The sequence below is a fragment of the Mesoplodon densirostris genome, chromosome 13 (genome assembly GCF_025265405.1).
Source record: "Mesoplodon densirostris isolate mMesDen1 chromosome 13, mMesDen1 primary haplotype, whole genome shotgun sequence".
NCBI lineage: Eukaryota > Metazoa > Chordata > Mammalia > Artiodactyla > Ziphiidae > Mesoplodon > Mesoplodon densirostris.
This window is the reverse complement of record NC_082673.1, coordinates 88656114-88673573: the sequence shown is the minus strand read 5'-3', so window position 1 is coordinate 88673573 and position 17460 is coordinate 88656114. Positions and strand designations below refer to the sequence as shown.

The following is a 17460-nucleotide window of genomic DNA, read 5'->3' as shown; positions in this document are numbered from 1 at the left end:
ATAAATTTATTTATTTATTTTATTTTTGGCTGTGTTGGGTCTTCGTTGCTGCACGCAGGCTTTCTCTAGTTGCGGCGAGCCGGGACTACCCTTCGTTGCAGAGTGTGAGCTTTTTAGTGTGGTGGCTTCTCTTGTTGTGGAGCACGAGCTTTAGGCGCACAGGCTCAGTAGTTGTGACTCGTGGGCTCTAGAGCACAGGCTCAGTAGTTGTGGCACATGGGCTTAGTTGCTCCGCGGCATGTGGGATCTTCCTGGATCAGGGCTCGAACCCGTGTCCCCTGCATTGGCAGGCAGATTCTTAACCACTGCGCCACCAGGGAAGTCCCTCAGTATCTTAATGATGTGACACTGGTATCCTTCATTTTCTTCAGATTTGGAAATGAAAGTCAGTTGTTGAGTTTTCATTGAGTCTAACTAGTACTTACTAAAGAAAGTGTGCTTTGGTCCCCTCATTGAACACTTTACATGACAGTTTATTAAATCTCTATGAATCTGAAATAAATATCAAAATATTTTTGCTTTTGCTTTTCTTGCAAGGGGATAACATCACAACCTTTAAGAATATTTCATTATGTGTGGAATATGGATTAGAGTGTAAAGCCAGACATCAGTGTTTTATTGCAAAAGAAACACTAGCAAGAAATTATAAAGTTATCAGGACTTTCAAAATACTCATGGTAGAGATGCAGGATGATATAAATATGCACATTAGAATAAAAATGGTAACACTGATTACCTCATCTGATTTAGAAACTCTAGTTGGCAGTGATGTGTATTTTTGCTAAGTAAAATGAGAAAGGAAGTATTAATGCACCTTGGTAAACACAGTCTTTCAAGGTCTGTTTCATGGGGGAAAGGGATACTAAAAGCAAGCACTGATGGTAAAGAATTGGGGAACCTCTGGATAAGACGGTGGCAGTAACAAAACCATCTGTTACCTGTGCCCCTGGTCAGCTGGTCAGTTCTTTACTTGTCTTGAGTGCTGTATGCAGAAGCCCTGCAGGTGCTATGGTCTGTGCTGTGAGGTGGTCTGGGGACAAAGTGCAGAGTTGGATCTGGACCCAGGTCTTGTGGACCCCTAAACTTCTTCCCAGTACGCCTTCCAAGCACTAATTCCCCGAGTCTATGTAATAAGGCCAAAATGAGCTCCGGTCTGCACACCAACCTGCATGATTGTGCTCTGTCCAAGGCCCCTCCCTGCCCTGCAGGGAAGCAGTACCTGGCAAGGAACCAGGTGGACAAGGCAGATGCAGAAGCATCCATTGCTCTGCACTAAAGACTCCTGCCAACCCATGAAGGCAATTCTGGGTGAGATCATTTACCTCCAGAAAAGCCAATCCGAGAAATTTAATGGTGTTTCATGTCTTGGATCTTTTAGGGGAAAGAAGGCCCTCCTGGCCCCCAAGGCCCATCTGGATTACCCGGAATCCCAGTAAGTGGCATTTTAAAAAAAATTCTAGTTTCTCTACTACAAAAATAAGCAAAGAAAACTATATTCCACCATTGTTGACACAAAGCATGTTTACTAGGGAAATTTCCGGCATTAGAGAAAATTAGAAGAAAACTAATACTAACCAAAGCCAATTTTAGTCTCATTCTTCCTTTATGTATTTGTTGTTGTTTACTTATGTAAATAAAATTTTCATCTCTTTCTCTCTCCACACACACATCAATCACAGACACATACATATATAACTGTGATAATTGTGATAATATAAACATTTTCTGTTTTCCACACTGGTATTAAATGCTCATAAATTTTACATACATTCTACCCAATAAATGTACCATAATATATGTGATTATTCTTCTGTTGCCTCATAAGTCTTATAACTTTTAAAAGTCTACAATAGATTATTTTACATTAGATTATTATTTTACATTAGATTACTGTTTTACATTAGATTATTATTTTATTTCTATAGGATGGTGCCCAAAAGTGGAGTCTACTGGTCAGAGCACAATAATATCTAAGGTTCTTGATACATCCTACAAAATTACTTTCCACAAATGTTGTTCCAGACTTTTCAATTTAATATACTTCTCAATAGGGTCAGACTCTCCAGTATGTTAGTAGTAAGGCTGGTCCAGAGAGGCCATGTGCTGCCTTCTTCATTGAGAATAAATCCTTGTGTGGCTCCTTGTCTGGTGTATGCCTGCAGCTGGGACCTCTCCTGGACACAGCCCCACCCCTGCCCTCCACGGGGCATCCTTTTGTTCCAGCCATACTGGCTTCCTTTTGGTTTCTAGAACACTCTGCACCCTCTCCTCTCTAGGCCACAGGGCCTTTGCACATGCCTTTCTGTTCACCCAGAATGCCCTCTTGTCACCTCTTTCACTATTTGATGCCTTTGATCTTTTCCAGCTCATCCCAGGCATCACTTCCTAGAAGTTTCCTCTGCCCCCTAGGCTAGGATAGGCTCTCTTAGTCTCTTTTTCCTTTCTTCCTAAGTGCCTGTCTCAGCTGGTAGTCACATGTTTATTTGCATAATGGTTTGATTAGTAACCACCTCCACCATTATTCGCTAATTGATTTGCTCATTCAGCACACACTGATTAGGCACCTACTGGGTGCTGGATCTGGGGACCTAACAGAAGAGTGCCTGGTAATCATGGGGTTATGTTCTGGGTTGTGGGTTCTGTGGGACCAGGCTTTTGTTCCCCACACGTGGTGGGCACACGGCAAATATTACTTAAATAAATATGTGGATGCATGAATTGTTTCCCTAGAGCCCTTCCTCCTTGAGTGTCTGATAAGTGCTACTGTTGGTCGAGCAGGCATTTCTGGGGCATCACCAGTAGCCATCACTGCAACCACACAACCCCGGAGGTTAAGTAACCTGTCCAGGGTGCACAGATCTTAAAAGACAGGCTGGGATGTGAAACCCCGGTTGGTATAAACTGCAACGCTGTAGCCTAGTGTGTCATAGCAGCTAGGAAATACTTGATTTAATTCCAGGAATAATAAAGCTACGGAGAGAAAATTCCAGTTTGAATTTTCTGCCAGGCCCTTATGATCAAAGTCCTAGGATGCTGGAGAAGAGAGAAGTGACCTGAGATATGAGTGTGCGATTTTCTTAGGAATATCCCTCCTCCCTCCCAGCTTCCCTCTTTCCTTCCTTCTTTCCCTCCAGTGCAAACCCCACCTGCTCTCTGTTATCCTCAGAGGAAAGCCGAGACACTGACCTCCCCGGCACCTCGTGAGCTCACCCTCTTTTCCTCTCCGTCTCTTTCCCAGCCCTGTCCCTGGACACTCCAGCCTTGCTCCACACCCCTTCCTCCCAGCTGCTCTAAACAACTTTGCCTTCCTCCAGGTCACCCCTACGTACAAAACTCTTCCTCCTCCCTCTGCCCGGGTGATAGGAATCATCATAGCTTTCACGCACACTGTGCTAGCCACGGGGCGGGCTCAGTGCAGAGAGCTTTCCCTGTGTTAACATGCATAATCCTCACCACACCCCACTCCTCTGTTCATCCCGAGGTCTCGGCTAGACGTCATCTTCTCCAGGGAGATGTCCTCGAACCTCCGCAGTGGGGTTAGGTGGGGATCAGAGCTGTGCTCTAAGCACTTCCTTCATAACCCCTTGCAGCGCTTGGGATCTACAGTCATAAATCCCTGTTGGTTTTCTGTCCACCTCCACCCACCCCCTCCCCCATCACAGAGGCAAGTAGGTGTTTCCTAAATCTGGGCTGAGTGCAGGACAGGAGGAATGAGTGATCCATGAATGAACAGCACTGACCTATGTATGCCGACATTTGAGGAACCGGATGTACCCAACCAGTGCGGAGTGGGGTTTTTTTTGGCAGGGGAAGGGTCTCATGGAGAAGCCAAACAAAAAAGGAAGAAACCGTTGACACAGCGCGTGATGCATAGTGTGATAGATAAATGGGAAAGCCAGGCCCGGAAGGGTGCCTGGGGTAGGTGACACTCAGATGTTACGGATGCACGTGGAGCATCGGCTAGCGGCCCGGATGGTCAGTAAACTTAGGTTACTGTCCTCGGTGCTTCCTGCCATCGCCCGGGCACTGGCGTTAAAGGCCCTGATGAGGAACGATGCACGATCTCGTGTATGCCGGCCGCAGCAGGAGCAGCTGCACTGCTGGAGCCGTTTACCGATGCCTGGTTTGCTCAACGTTGCAGGTGGTGGCGTTGATTCTGAGCCCCCTCGTGACTCTGCCAGACACGTTTGTCATCTGTGTTTAGGAGAGGGGCCGCTGCGAGCTGAGAATGTCAATAACTCACCCAAGATCATAGGCATAGTTGGTGCCAGTGAGATTCAAACCTTGCCCACACCGGGGGCACACCGTGACCCAGCTTCCCCTCTGCCTTGCTGCCTGTTGCTTGCTTTCCCTGGAACCCGCCCAGCCCAGGTGGCCCAGGATTGGAACCTGAGTCTGTGTGATGCTGTAATCATCGTCCTGATCTGCAGAGATTCCTGAAGAAGAATGAATGGTCTCTTAGATTAAACATGAGGCTTATAGTGTCTTACTGAGAGCAGGAGGTGGGCTAGTAGGAGGTGGGGAGCAGGTGGGGGATTGTGGCTTGATTTCATGGAAAGAAACGTGACATGTTCGCGGCCTTCCTGTAGCCCGGACGTGGCCCTGGCTGTCACTCACCTCGCCCCGCTAGGTGCTAGGTGCTCTGCCGCAGGCCCCTCGGGGTCCTTGTCATCTTCATCAGCAGCCGCCTCCGCGCCATGGTCAACCCAGGAGGCCCAGAGATGAGCCCGTGTTGTCCTACGTTTGCCTTCATGAAAATGTCCAGTAGGGGCCTCTTTCCATCTATAACAATAATAATGCAATTTATTGCTTTTGCACTGTGTGCCAGGCACCGCCAACCAGAGATCCAAGCCAGAAGCGTGGTGTTGGGGGAGAAGCCGTGAAAAATGAAGCCAGTTCTGCCTGTTGTGTGTGACTGTAGCTGTACACCAGGCAAAAAGGCATCTGTCCTTCCCTCCCTCTAAGCGTCTTCATCTAGATAACCAATTTGAGTTTATCTTGCAGGGAGAAGAAGGCAGAGAAGGCAGAGATGGAAAACCAGGGCCCCCCGGAGAGCCGGTAAGGGACTCCAAGGTTCTTACCATTTATACGCCAGATCAGCCATTTCTCAGAAGCAACTACTCTGTGTCCAGAGCTACTATGAACCGGGCACCGTGAGAGTTATTTGTTGTGCATTTCTTCATTTACTTCTCCTGAGAACCCTGCAAGGTAAACACTGCTGTCCCCATTTTACAGCTGAGGAGACTGAGTCTCGGGGAGTGAACTCTATCCTGGGGATCCTGTTCCTCCCTTTCTGCCTTTTTTTTTTTTTTTTAAACTGCCTCTGCAGCCTCCATTCTATATTGATGTGGAAGGGAACTCGGCAGGTGAGCACTGGGCTGGAGTAGAAACCTGACATCCGAAAAGCCTGTTAAACCCCTGAAAGCCTGAGCTTCACCTGCCATCTCTAGGGGATGTGAGTTTGTCCTTCGATATTGGCATAGAGTTTTTTTTTTTTTTCCTTTATCTTTAATGTCAGCTGCCGGGCCACACAGTGAGATGGACTGTGTGCTGCTGAGGACGTCTGTCTCTGTGGCCCCAGCAGCTATTGGCTGGAAGTGTGCAGTGATTTCTTCAGACCCGCCTCTATGACCTCAGAGTTGTCCTTCCTTAGGACGGTCAGCCCCTCTTGAGTGTGGATCTGGGCTTAGTGATGATGCTGAAGCTTCATTTCCTAGCAGCAGTTTTGTCTTTCCAAACCCCTTCCACAGCCTCAACACCGAGGGGAAGATGGCAGGTGGCCCCTGGGGCTTAGAGACCTGGTTCTCCCAACGCCCACCAGCAGGAGACAGTTAATGATGGGGTGCACCCAGTAAATACCAAGCTGCTGTGCAGAAGAGGGAGGATGTTTTCTAGATACTGACATGGACTTCTCCAAGATACATTGTTGAGTAAAAAAGCAAGGGCACAGAGCAGTGTGTTTAGCCTGCCCTATTTTGTATGAAAATGGGTCTGTGTATATTTATCTAGCATTTACATAAAGGGACTCTGGGAGGCTCCAGAAACACCAAGAGGAGTAGTTTCCATCCATGGAGGGAAGTGAGGACGGGTGGTTCTGAGCACAAGGGACATAGCGATGGGATGTCAATTTTTGGTCCATAGAATGTTATTTTATTATCTTTTAAATTTTTGGAGCCGTGTGTGCAGTGCTTATTGATAAAATTAAATTAAAATATTTTATGCCAAAATTACAACCACAACCAGAAGAAGAAACTGGCTTCGGATGCTGGCTTCACTCCCTACAGGCTTTGCGACCTAGCTTGAGTCAAAGAGCTTCTCCCGGCTTCAGTTTCATTTCAAATAGAATGAGAATAATAGTAGCAACTTGCTGGAATTGCTGGAGAATCAGCTGCGGTGAGAAATTGGTTACATGCATCCAGCTTCTCTAACTGTTAATTAATTTAGTAAGTTACTTTTCCAACTGCTCTAGTTTTAACTCCTGGTGAGGTTAGAACCTCAGAGCCTTTAGAACCAGTAAGTGGAATTACATAACGGTCTCCGCAGCAAGGCTTGTGCTCCATTTAATTTGTGCAGCCGTAACTATTATGACTCATTCTGCGTCTTATGCAACCTGCCAGAAGTACCTTCTTTATCACTTTTCACTGTTTGCCAGATGCTGAGACCAGGACTCACTGCTGAGGGGAAAGTAAGAGCTTAGGGCAGCGAGCAAAGTAAACAGCTCATCTAAGCTGCTGAAGGCTGGCGTCCAGCAGCGCAGCCCTGGTGGGCAAGCGGCAGTTAGCCAGGCTGAGGACGTGGCAAGGGAGGAGGACAGGTATCGCCACCGTGGCTCACAGCTGCCGTGTGCGCACCGAGGGGGCACTGAGCGCCTCATTACATTTTCCAGTGTAAGCCCCAGGAAGCCCCTGTGGGGTGTGGGTATCATTATTGGCCCAGATGAGGAAACTAAGGCACAGAGAGGTTAGGTAGGCTGGCTGAGGTCACACCGCTGGTAAACGAAGCATCGGGGACCCGCACCCTGAAGGCTGACCCCAGAGCTCAGTCAACGCAGAGCAGGCAATCAGCTTTTCTGCAGAAACCGTATTATCCTGAGAGGCTGTCACTGACAGTACAGGATAACCGAGGCCCTTGGTCTGCACTCAGTCTGCTTGCGGAATGCCTTTTCCAGATAGGCCTGTGCCAGGCGCTGGGTGTGGATGAATGGAAGTCCACGTCTGCCCTGGGTAAGCAGTGGCTAAGCCAGTGCGTGGAAGGCAAGGCCGGTTCTGCTGGAAGCAGAGGGGGCTCGGCAGCTGTCCCCAGCACGTGGTCCAGAGCTCACCTGTCCGTTCGTTCTGGGGTCTCAGCGTGTGGCCATCCTGACCTTTATCACTCTGAGCTGCTTGGGAGGAGATTGGCAGAGGAATGGGGGCACCAGAGGTCCCCTGAGAGCAGGCCTGGAGACCAGGACGGGGGGCAGGTGGGGTGTTTGGAGGAGGTCCCAGGAGCACAGACAGAGTGAAGAAATGGAACGAGGAAAGAAGGAAAAGCTGCGGGCAGGCCAGTGGGCAGACGCTCCAGTGGGCAGACGTGCCAGTGGGCAGATGCTCCAGTGGGCAGATGCTCCAGTGGGCACCTCGGGTCCAGTCCCCCGGAGACCAGCTGAGGATGTGGGAGGAGCTCACCTGGCCTCCCCGGTCCCACCCCTGCCGGGGAGCAGGAGGCTGGGGTGTTCTTCATCAACTTCAGCCTTTCTGCCTGGGGGTTGCTTGCTGGGGCATGAACTCACACGCACTCGGGCCTTCAGCACCTCGGAGTCAAGTGCCCCAAAGGCTGTTCTGGGCACAGCCTTCTGCCTGAGGGGGTGCTGATCAACAGAGTGACAGGAGCCCTCCCGGGGAGCCAGTGGGGGTGGCTGGGAAACAGCAGCACTGGCTCCTGATAGTGGGTGGTTAATTTCCACTTTGACTTATTCCTTTAAGTCCCTGTACACTGGGGACATGGATGGACAGACAGTAGACAGACAGATGACGGATGCGTGGATAGATACGCAGATAGATGGGTAGATATGCTGCTTTTAGAGTTGCCCGTTTCGTCATTTTTAATAGGAGGCATTTGAGTATTAGTTACAGCGTAGGGTGAAGTACAGAGGCTCTGGAGCCAAAACGCCTGCATTAGAACCCCAGCTGTGTGACCTTGAGCAGGTCGCTTAACCTCTCTGTGCCTTGGGGTTTTGCCTGGGGCAGAACCAATGTGCCTCCCTCATGGGTTATAGTGAGGACTTGACACTGTTGTGTGAAGCGCTGGCGTTGTGCATGGAAAACCCTCAGCAGTGGCTGGTTGTTATCCTTTGTCTGCTGGCTGCTTGGGCCGGTGATGGCTGTCCCACTTGACTGTGGGGCAGGAGCCAGGCTCGATCACAAAGACCTACGTCAGGGAGGCTGTCCTGAATTTACAACTGAGAAACAGATCCAGGGAAGGGTAATGACCCCCAAGATCACACGGCTAGACTTAGACGAGCTGGGACAGAAGAAGAAACAAACTGGGAAGTCGGAGCTCGGTGCCCCACCCTCCTTCCCCTGTAATTTTCGGTCTGAATCCACGGATGCTCTTCGCCCTCTCCCATGCCCCGCCATGGACCCCTTCCAGCCCTGCAGGTTTATAAGCTGTGAAAATGAAGGGGACTTGGGGGAGTAGCCCCTCTGGTTACCATGGAGGCGGGGCCAGCATGCTGCCCGTCTCCCCATCAAGCACACATGCCCCTTCGCCCACTTTCCCGGCTCACCCCAGCCCTCCCTCACCTCTCACCACTTATCTGGACTTCAGCGGTAAACCGCAGGCCCCCTGTCAGCAGCCCCTGCTGCCAGGCTGAGGAGAGCCTCCTTCCGGGTGTTGCTGGGGTCCAGTCTGGCTTTGCTGTTTGTTAACTCAATGAAACCATAACCTCTTGGAGCCTCAGGTCCCCATTTGTACCATGCAGTCGTTACTAGCTGCCTCGGGGTGGTTTTGTGAGTAGGTATACAGCGGTTTCTAACTTGGGCGTCTACGTAATTTCTCATGCAGACCAGAACCCTTCCAAGGATAAGCAGGGGCACTGTGAATGGGTGTTTCAGAGATGAAACCTGTGTAACCAGCGCCGTCCCAGGAAAACCAAGAACATAATAGGCAGGGCTCCACAGTGCAGATTTCTATGGACTAAAATGGACCACAGTACCAGAGGGCAGGGTTGGCAGGGGGCAGAGACCGGCTGGTGGAAATGTGATGCTGTGAAGCTCCGGCAGATGAGAATAGGAAGATCCTGCAAAGGTTGTCCTCAAGTCCGTCTTTTCTTCTTTATCCTCAGGGCAAAACAGGAGAGCCAGGTCTGCCAGGACCGGAGGGTGCCCGCGGTCCCCCTGTAAGTGCTGAGTGTGTGTGTGTTGTCCACAGTAGAATAAAGCCATCAGTCACTTGGCTGTGACACCGTGGGTAGGGTCCTCTGAGACCGCCTGGCCGTGGAGCCCAGAAGTACCTCTCTTCCAAGACCTTGGTGCTTCTGTGCAGTAAATCCAGTCCTTTCACAGGCCATTGCTGTAAAAGTTATTTTCAAACCTGCACCCGTTGTTACTTGTTGTTCTAAGTTTTCTTTGTTCTTATCCTACTTATTATCATTTTAATGGACTTCCTCTGGATGATAGAACCTAAAAATGAGTCTCAGTTTTCATTCTGAGCCCTTTTCACAGCTAAAGGGTTTTTCCCCAATTATAACAGTAACTCATTATCATTGCATAACAATCACAAATGATGATGGTAATAAAAAGAGAAAGAGTAAGAAAAGTAATGTTGTAGAGAAGAAAATAGAGTCATCTCTAACTCTACAACACAGAAGTAAAGCTCTGTTAACGTTCTAGTATGTTCTTTTAGTCTTTTTTTCTATGTATGAAATCCAACATTTATATATCTAAATCTACCTCTATCATTTATAGATCTAAATCTGTATCTAACTGTCGAGCTATTTATTATACATATAGACAGACACCTTTCTTTTTTAAGAACCACCGTTTCATCACTTTATTATATAAAATTTCAAACATACACAAAGTAAACCGAATAGTGACATGAACTGCCATGTGCCAGTCACTCAGCTTCAGTCATCATTATTCTGCTTCATACCTACCTCTACTCATTTCCTATCCCCTACTCAATACTTTTCAAGTTTTTCGATATAAAATTTACATACATCAAAAAATCTTAACTGTATCTTTTGGACAAATAGATATACACACGTAACCCACAACATCATTTCATTTTAAGCCCCATGGTTTTCTACAGGGGTCTAAAACAAGACTCAGCAACTTGGATCCCATTTTAATGTCAGGATGGATGGCCAACCCAATGCCAATGGCTGAGATTGTATGATCAGTTAGCAGTGGATATGTTGAAGGGATGTTGAGGTAGGGAGGGGTATACTGTTATTTATATACATGCATAAAAGATCCACAACAGAGCGGAACAGGAAAGAAACATACCTTGCAAGTAAAGGAGTCGTACTTAGAGTGATCTATGAAAGAAGATAAGCAAGCCCACAAGAGAGAGAAGAGACTTCATAACTTTATAAACTCCGTAAGAAAAAGAAGAGACTTCCTACCTTTTAGCTTTTAGATGGCAATTAGAGGAATCCCAAAACAGGGTCTGAGAGTTCGCCTTGATCGTCAGTGTTTTAAAGCTTCTCCACAGCTTGTTGAAAAGGCTCGTGCTTGACCGACCCTTCAGTGCATGTGTTCACTCTCTCCTACCTATAAAAAATGAACTCTATGTATTTTGGGGTTGTTGGGGTTTTTTCGCTAAATGCTTTACTCCTTTATAATTTCAAAATTGTTTACAAAATTCCTTAAATTTTCTTTGGAAACGAATATGATGTTCAATGAAAATCTTAAAATCCAAGTATCTGGCAAGAAGTAGGAGATCAAAATGCTAGTTCTATTTCCTTAATGTGTTTTTCTGTTAAAAAAAATCAATAACTCAGCTGACTGGTATTCAATAAGGAGGAAATAAAACACAGAAAATACTTTCCTTTTTCCCAACTCTCCTTGCTTTTCACCTGCTTGCATCAGGAGAAGAAACCTAAGAATGGGGACTGCCACCTCTTTCGGGGATTAAAACACAGAATTAGTGATTTCTTTTAAAGGTCGTTTCTGGTTTACTGGAGGGAGGGTTTTTTGTTTTCCTTTTTTTTTTTTCTTTTTTCAGCCACGTAGATCCATTTGCTGGGAAGTGTGCTGGAGCAAGATCCACCTCTCAACAGAGAGTTGTAAGGAATCCTACTTCAGTGCAGGGACAGAGGTTAGAGACCCAGGCAGTTGAAAGAACACCCACCTCCTCCGGCTGGCATGGCGTGAGCTTGGAGATAGACAGACCTGGGCTCAGCTTTCACTTTGTCTTTTTTTTTTTTTTTTTTTTTTGCGGTATGCGGGCCTCTCACTGTTGTGGCCTCTCCCGTTGTGGAGCACAGGCTCCGGACGCGCAGGCTCAGCGGCCATGGCTCATGGGCCCAGCCGCTCCGCGGCATGTGGGGTCTTCCCGGACCGGGGCACGAACCCGTGTCCCCTGCATCGGCAGGTGGACTCTCAACCACTGCGCCACCAGGGAAGCCCCACTTTGTCATTTATTAACTTTGTGACCTGGGTCAGGGGACCGTTCTGAACCTCTGTTTCTTCTTTTATGAAATGGGCATCAGAATAGCTCCCACTTCTATAGGGTGGTTGTGAGTACTGAAGGAGAAGGTAAAACGTGTAAAGTTCCCAGCCATGTGTCTGGGACACTGTGTGTGGCTCCCTTAGTTGGTGCTTTTGTCCATGATTATCTGGGAGGAGAGCAACCAGGGTCCCTGCCTCTGCACTGGCTGGATTTGGGGAAGACGCTGGGCCCCAGGAAGCCCTGTCCCTCCCCAGGGAAAGGGAACTGGCCTATTTTGACCAGTGGAGAGCACTGTTTATTTCTTTTTCAATCCTTACGGCAACTCTGCAGAAGTGGGTTCTACCCTCATTTTACAGATGTGGAAACTGACTCCCAGTGAAGGGAAGTAAAGCACCCAAGACCCACAGCTAGAAAGTGGGGAGCCATGGTTCAGTTCCAGACCTGACCCCAAAGTCAGCCCTGCTCCATCATACGTAATAGCATGTAAAGCCCCTTTCCATAGATTAATCCTGCAAAGCTCTGCCAGGTGGGTATTTTTATTATCCTCATTTCATAGATGGTGATGTTAGGACCCCAAGGGGTAAGTTGACTTTTCCCAGGTTACAGTGGTTCAGTCTGGAGTCAATCTAGGAGACTTCATCCCCTCGTCCTGCTTTTCCCCTCCTCCTCCCAGGCTCCGAGAGCTTCCCTTTCTGTTGCACCGCCCTGCGGCCTGGGAAGTGACCTTCAGAGCCTCCCTCCTAAGGCCACCCATTCTTATCCCCCAAGTGGTGAGGAACAGGAAAGAGAAGGCGTTTCCAGGGTAACAAGCACAACCACACAGCAGTGGGGCTGCTAGGCCACAGCTCTCATCAGATGGCCAGGCCGGAGGGCTGTCTTCTCCCCAGCAGGGTCTTCACTCGCTTTTTGAAACCAGGAGGTAAACTCAGGAGATAAGGTCTGAGAAGGGCGGGGTGGCGTCAGCTGGGAGGCATTTGGCCTTGGCCTCAGGGGGCCCTATCCGGCCACACACAGCAGTGTGGTCCTCCCAGAGTTGAGTGTGGCTCTGGAGAGGCTGTGAATCATGGCTCCACTGCTTACTCTCTGTGTGATAGATCGGCCCGAGCTGCTGTTCTATACAGTGGGGAAAATGAATCCCATCTTACAGGACTTCATTGCACTGAAACGGGAGCGTGTCCCGTGGCTGCAGCACATGTGCGGTAGGGGCTCTGCAGCTGGGGTTTTCCTCTCTTTCCCCTGCTGCACCCTTGCTCCTCTCTCCCCGCCTCGAGCCTTCCTGACAGCGAGTGAGAGGCTAGGACGGGACCTCGCCGCTCACTGTGAGGCCGTCTCCGCACTGCTCGGAGAAGGGAGGGCACGACTCCCTGTGCTGTGCAGCCCCTGTCTGTGGGGCTTGTGTTGACAAGTGAAATTAAATTCAAGGCCCCGTCCCAGGTGCTCCCCAGACCCCCTGACCTTGACCTCCGTGCACAGGCATCAGGGCATCGCTCTGTGTCAGCCACTGGCGGGGGACTCAGTCGAGCAGGACACCCAGAGCAGTGGCTCTGGCAGTGACAACGCGAGGAGGTGACACACAGAGAGGAAGGTGCCAGGAGGGCAGTAGGTGGTGACAGCGGGAGGGGCGACTGAGATGCTGGAGTTGGGGTGGGAGGCTGGCTGAGAGCAAGGCCTGTAACCGGGAGGGATTTACCCGGCGGGCAGGTGCGCACCAGCAGCAGGGAGCAGCGGTGAACACGGGAGGCCTGCCCGCAGGAACCACGGGTGGGGCGGGACCTGGACGTGGCCCGCTGGCGCGGGGAGGGCGGGCAGGGCCTGCTCAGCTGCGGGATCGGCGTCCTGTGAATGCCCGGGTCTCAGCAGGAGGGCAAGCACCCTGACGCCCAGGCTGCAGAGATGCTGTTCCAGCTGGTCAAGAGCAGAGCCTGGGGGCGGGATAGTGGGAAGTGGGCGGGCTTTGGGGCTGCGCAGGCGTGCCTGGACCCAAATCCGATTCCTTTCTAGCTGTGGGGCTTTGGGCAGGTGTTCTACCTCTCTGAGACTCAGCTTCCTCATCTGTGAAGTGGGGATTCTTACACAATCAGGGTGGCCTGACTGTTAACAGATGATAGTGCCAGCTCCGCTAACAGCTTCCTCTTTGCTCAGAGGGCTTGTGCTTCAGGGAGAAAATCTCAAGCTGCTCTTCTGCGCAGGGAGGGCCCAGCCCCATGGCCCAGTATGAGGCTCCCGGGCTGGCTGTACTCACAGCTGCTGTGGGGGACCAGCGATGGCCACAGGAACGAGGAAGGTGCCCAGGCCCTAACTTGGGGTGAAGGCAGCGTTGTCTCAAAGGGAACTGCCTACCCCAGGATCCAGGCGGAGGGGCTCCAAGCCACGTGGTATGAGATGAGGAAGAAGCGGGAGTTCAGGAGACACGTGGGGAGACGCCACCACCCTCCAGGGCATTTGTGGGACGGGCCCCTGCAGCCCTGCCCTCTGCAGAGTGACCAGGAGGAAGGGCCTGGCCACCCAGCCAGGCATCAGGGACCTGGTCCATGTCCGGCAACTGGTCAGGAACGAGGGCCATCGGGTGAGACACAGAGAGGGGTCAGGGTGCGCTGGACCGTCTCCCTGGAGCCCACACTGTCCCGCGTTATCAGCCTGCTCCTTGGTGGGGTAACTTCATTCTCTTTCTTCTAGGGCTTCAAGGGACACACCGGCGACTCTGGCCACCCTGGCCCCCGGGTGAGTGGACATGTCACCATCAGGTCGTCCCAGTGCACCTGAGCTGGCACTTCTAGGCGGAGGGCTCCCGGGCCCTGCAGGCGGGGCAGTGCCGTGTCACCTGAGAGAGGACAGTGGCAGCATTGGAAGCATCATCCCTCCTCGGTCACGTGTTTCTAGACATTTCTTCTGGGGGCCCGACGCTGATGTACAGCCAGTTTGACCAAGTCAGCCTGAAGTCAGGTGTGGTCACTGCCGGCTGTGCTGCCCACAGACTGTGCTGTCCTGGGTCCGAGGACACATGTGCTGTCATTAGGTCTACTTTCCAGAGGAGGGAACTGAGGCCCAGAGGATGTGGGTGGTTTTTCCGAGGTCCCAGAGCTAATGTGTGGAACGCTTCGGCTTATCCCAGATGGAAGACTCTGGGCCCTGTCTTCCTATCCTTTACCTTCCCCCATCTCTTCCAAGTGCCCCAAACAGAAGGACCCTTGGGGTCCACCAGTTAACCCCACTGCTCTGTACAGCGAGGAGGAAGCTGAGGTGCAGAGAGGGTCCGGTGGGCCAGCAGGTGGGGAGACGGAATCCCCAGCGGTTTGCCTGACCTGTCAGGAGGCGCCTCCCTGCAGCTCAGAATGGCAGAGCAGGCCCAGGACTTGAAGCTGGCCTTGAGGACACTGCAGACCCCGCTTGGGGCCAGGGCTCAGTAGGGTGCTTTCGGGTGGGCCATCCTCTTCTCCCCGTCCCAGATACTGAGACCACTGCGGCTGGGACAGCAGGCGTTCTGCATCTCTCTCCCTAACGGGGGCTGTTTTGTTTCTGCTTCCCCTTCTAGGGAGAGCCTGGGGCCACGGGGCCCCCTGGCCGGGAAGGGTCACCAGGAAAAGATGTGAGTGTGGGTGTCCTGTGGGGCCTGGCTGGGCCTGTGGGAGGAGGAGGTAGAGAGGACGTGCGTCACTGAAGGACCAAGAGCTGCCCAGGAACTGGACTGGGGGGTTGGGGCCACTGTGGAGAGAGTCATGGGCGAGTTCTAGGAATCTGCTGGTGACGCCTCACCTTCCAGCACCACGGGCTGCAGGAGTTCTCCTTGGGGTCCCGAGGAGGCCCCGGGTCTGGGCTTCTGGCTAAAAGGGTTGGTGCCCATGCCACATGACAGATAAGGAGGCTCTGCTGAGTCCGTCATGATTTGTCTGTTGACCTCAATGACGCGCGAGTTGGATCTGGCCTTACGTGGACTCAAGTGGCGTTTCAGAGTCTCCCCAGACTATTTCTCCATCTCCAGTGTTCTGTAGCCTCGTGGATCCATCACGGGACCACTGTGTACCCCTCACCTTCTCTCACTGACTCGGGGTCAAGTCAGGGTGGGACGAACCATCTTTTACCCCAGTCATACAAATAGAAAAACTAAGACCCAGAGAGGTCAGGAGACTTCCTCATGGTCACACAGAGTCAGAGGCAGGAGGAAGCAGTGTGGAGTCCAGGTCTTCCAGCTCCGCATCCCCACAGGGCACTGGCCTTGGGACGTGACAGCCTGCAGGGCCATCCGACATGTGTGGACACAGCTTGGCCTCCCGGGAGTGGGTGCTGGGTCAGAAGCACAGGCACACGGTCCTCAGGTCCCAGGCCCCATGCCCGCCCCCTTGCATCCTTTAGGACCTGCCTTTAACCCCTGGAGAAGTGCCCTCTGCCCCCTGGTTCTTGTCCTGTGTTGTCTCCTTGGCTGATCTGTTGTCATGAGACAATGGAGCAGGGAAGTATCTTAGCAGAAATCCGATCTCCTTCTTGTGCTTTTCCTGAGCAGTGGGATCCATTTCACAAACCCCAGCCTAGTGTGTCGAGGCCCTGCACTAAGTTCAAAGCAGAAGAGCTGCACTGACCCCAAGCGAGGCCTCTCCCCAGCCCTGTCCCCTAAAGGTGCCTCTCAGGTGCTGAAAATCCTGGTCTTGCCAACCCTGCTCACTTCAGTTTACAGTACAGGGCATGAGGGGAGCTCCCCAGGCAGGGGCGTGGTTGGGATTCAGCTCACCCAGCAGGTCAGGCTGCAGCTGGGACAGGAGCCCAGGATACCAGCCCTTGGTGCAAATGCCTTCTTCCCCCCTTCTCAGCTCTCTGACTTGTAATTTAAAAACTCCATCTTCTGGGGTGTTCTATAGTCTAATTTGTGTAGGAACATGGCCAAGCTTCTGTTTTTTTCATTCATTACACAGGGAGAATTACAACCCTGTCAGGAGGCTTCCTGGAAGACCATGTAGGTGGTGGTGGTGAATCCCCACTGCTTGGCACCCTGGAAGGTTCTCTTCACCTTCCAGGTGGAGTTTTTCTTACTGTGAGGACTGAGTCAGGAGTGGCCCCAGGTGACTGTCCAGTGACTCAGGGAGAGGACACCAAGAGGAGTTCTCCTCCCTGTTACCTGCCTGAGTTCCAGATGGAGCCCCCCGAAATCCCCGTGGGGACAGGGATTTACTCAGCTGCAGGAAGTGAGTTTGTCCGTATTCAGAATAACTGGTGACTGATGATGAGACGTTTTGGGCACCATTTGTTGGCCCTCTTGGGCAACTGGGTGAAGTTTGGTCCACATTTGAAACTGTGTCTCTGCCGTCTTCATGCGGCGACTCTGGATAATGCAAGCTCTCTCTGTTCCAGGGTGACATTGGACCCACAGGGCCACAGGGTCCCCGAGGACTGAGGGGCTTACCGGTGAGTTTTGCTTTGAGACTAACCTGCTCCGTGCTTTGGCAGGGCCTGCTACCATGGTAATATTTGGTTGGTTCATCCTGGTACAGCCCTATGTGTTGTTAAAAAAATGACAGAATGTCTTAGCAGTTGGTAGATAGCCACTGCCCTAAGCCCCCCCTAGTGGCCTAGGACCCTCCAATCATGCTCTAGCTTTAGGGCATTCTGGCATTCAGGGCATGCCCTGTATGAGTTCACTAGAGTTGTCATTGCAAAGAACCACAAATGCAGTGGCTTAAACAACGGAAATTCATTGTCTCTCAGGTATGGAGGCTAGAAATCCAAGACATTTATTGTCTCACTGTTCTGTAAGCCAGGAGTCCAAGATCAAGCTGCCAGCAGAATTGGTTCCTTCTGAGGGCTGTGAGGGAAAAT

The 17460-nt window shown here is 51.2% G+C and overlaps 1 protein-coding gene and 1 non-coding gene across 2 annotated transcripts in view; one reads left to right on the top strand and one right to left on the bottom strand.

The window, feature by feature from the left end:
* COL22A1 (collagen type XXII alpha 1 chain) overlaps positions 1–17460 on the top strand; it is a 240739-nt gene that overhangs the window by 204299 nt on the left and 18980 nt on the right. The window contains exons 52-57 of the mRNA XM_060116083.1: positions 1379–1432; positions 5005–5058; positions 9323–9376; positions 14332–14376; positions 15188–15241; positions 16996–17049. Coding sequence (XP_059972066.1) covers positions 1379–1432; positions 5005–5058; positions 9323–9376; positions 14332–14376; positions 15188–15241; positions 16996–17049 — 315 coding nt within the window. The remainder of the gene's footprint in view (positions 1–1378; positions 1433–5004; positions 5059–9322; positions 9377–14331; positions 14377–15187; positions 15242–16995; positions 17050–17460) is intronic.
* LOC132501127 (small nucleolar RNA SNORD116) lies at positions 322–411 on the bottom strand. Its single transcript, XR_009534162.1, has one exon. It is a non-coding gene; the product is annotated as a small nucleolar RNA SNORD116 (small nucleolar RNA).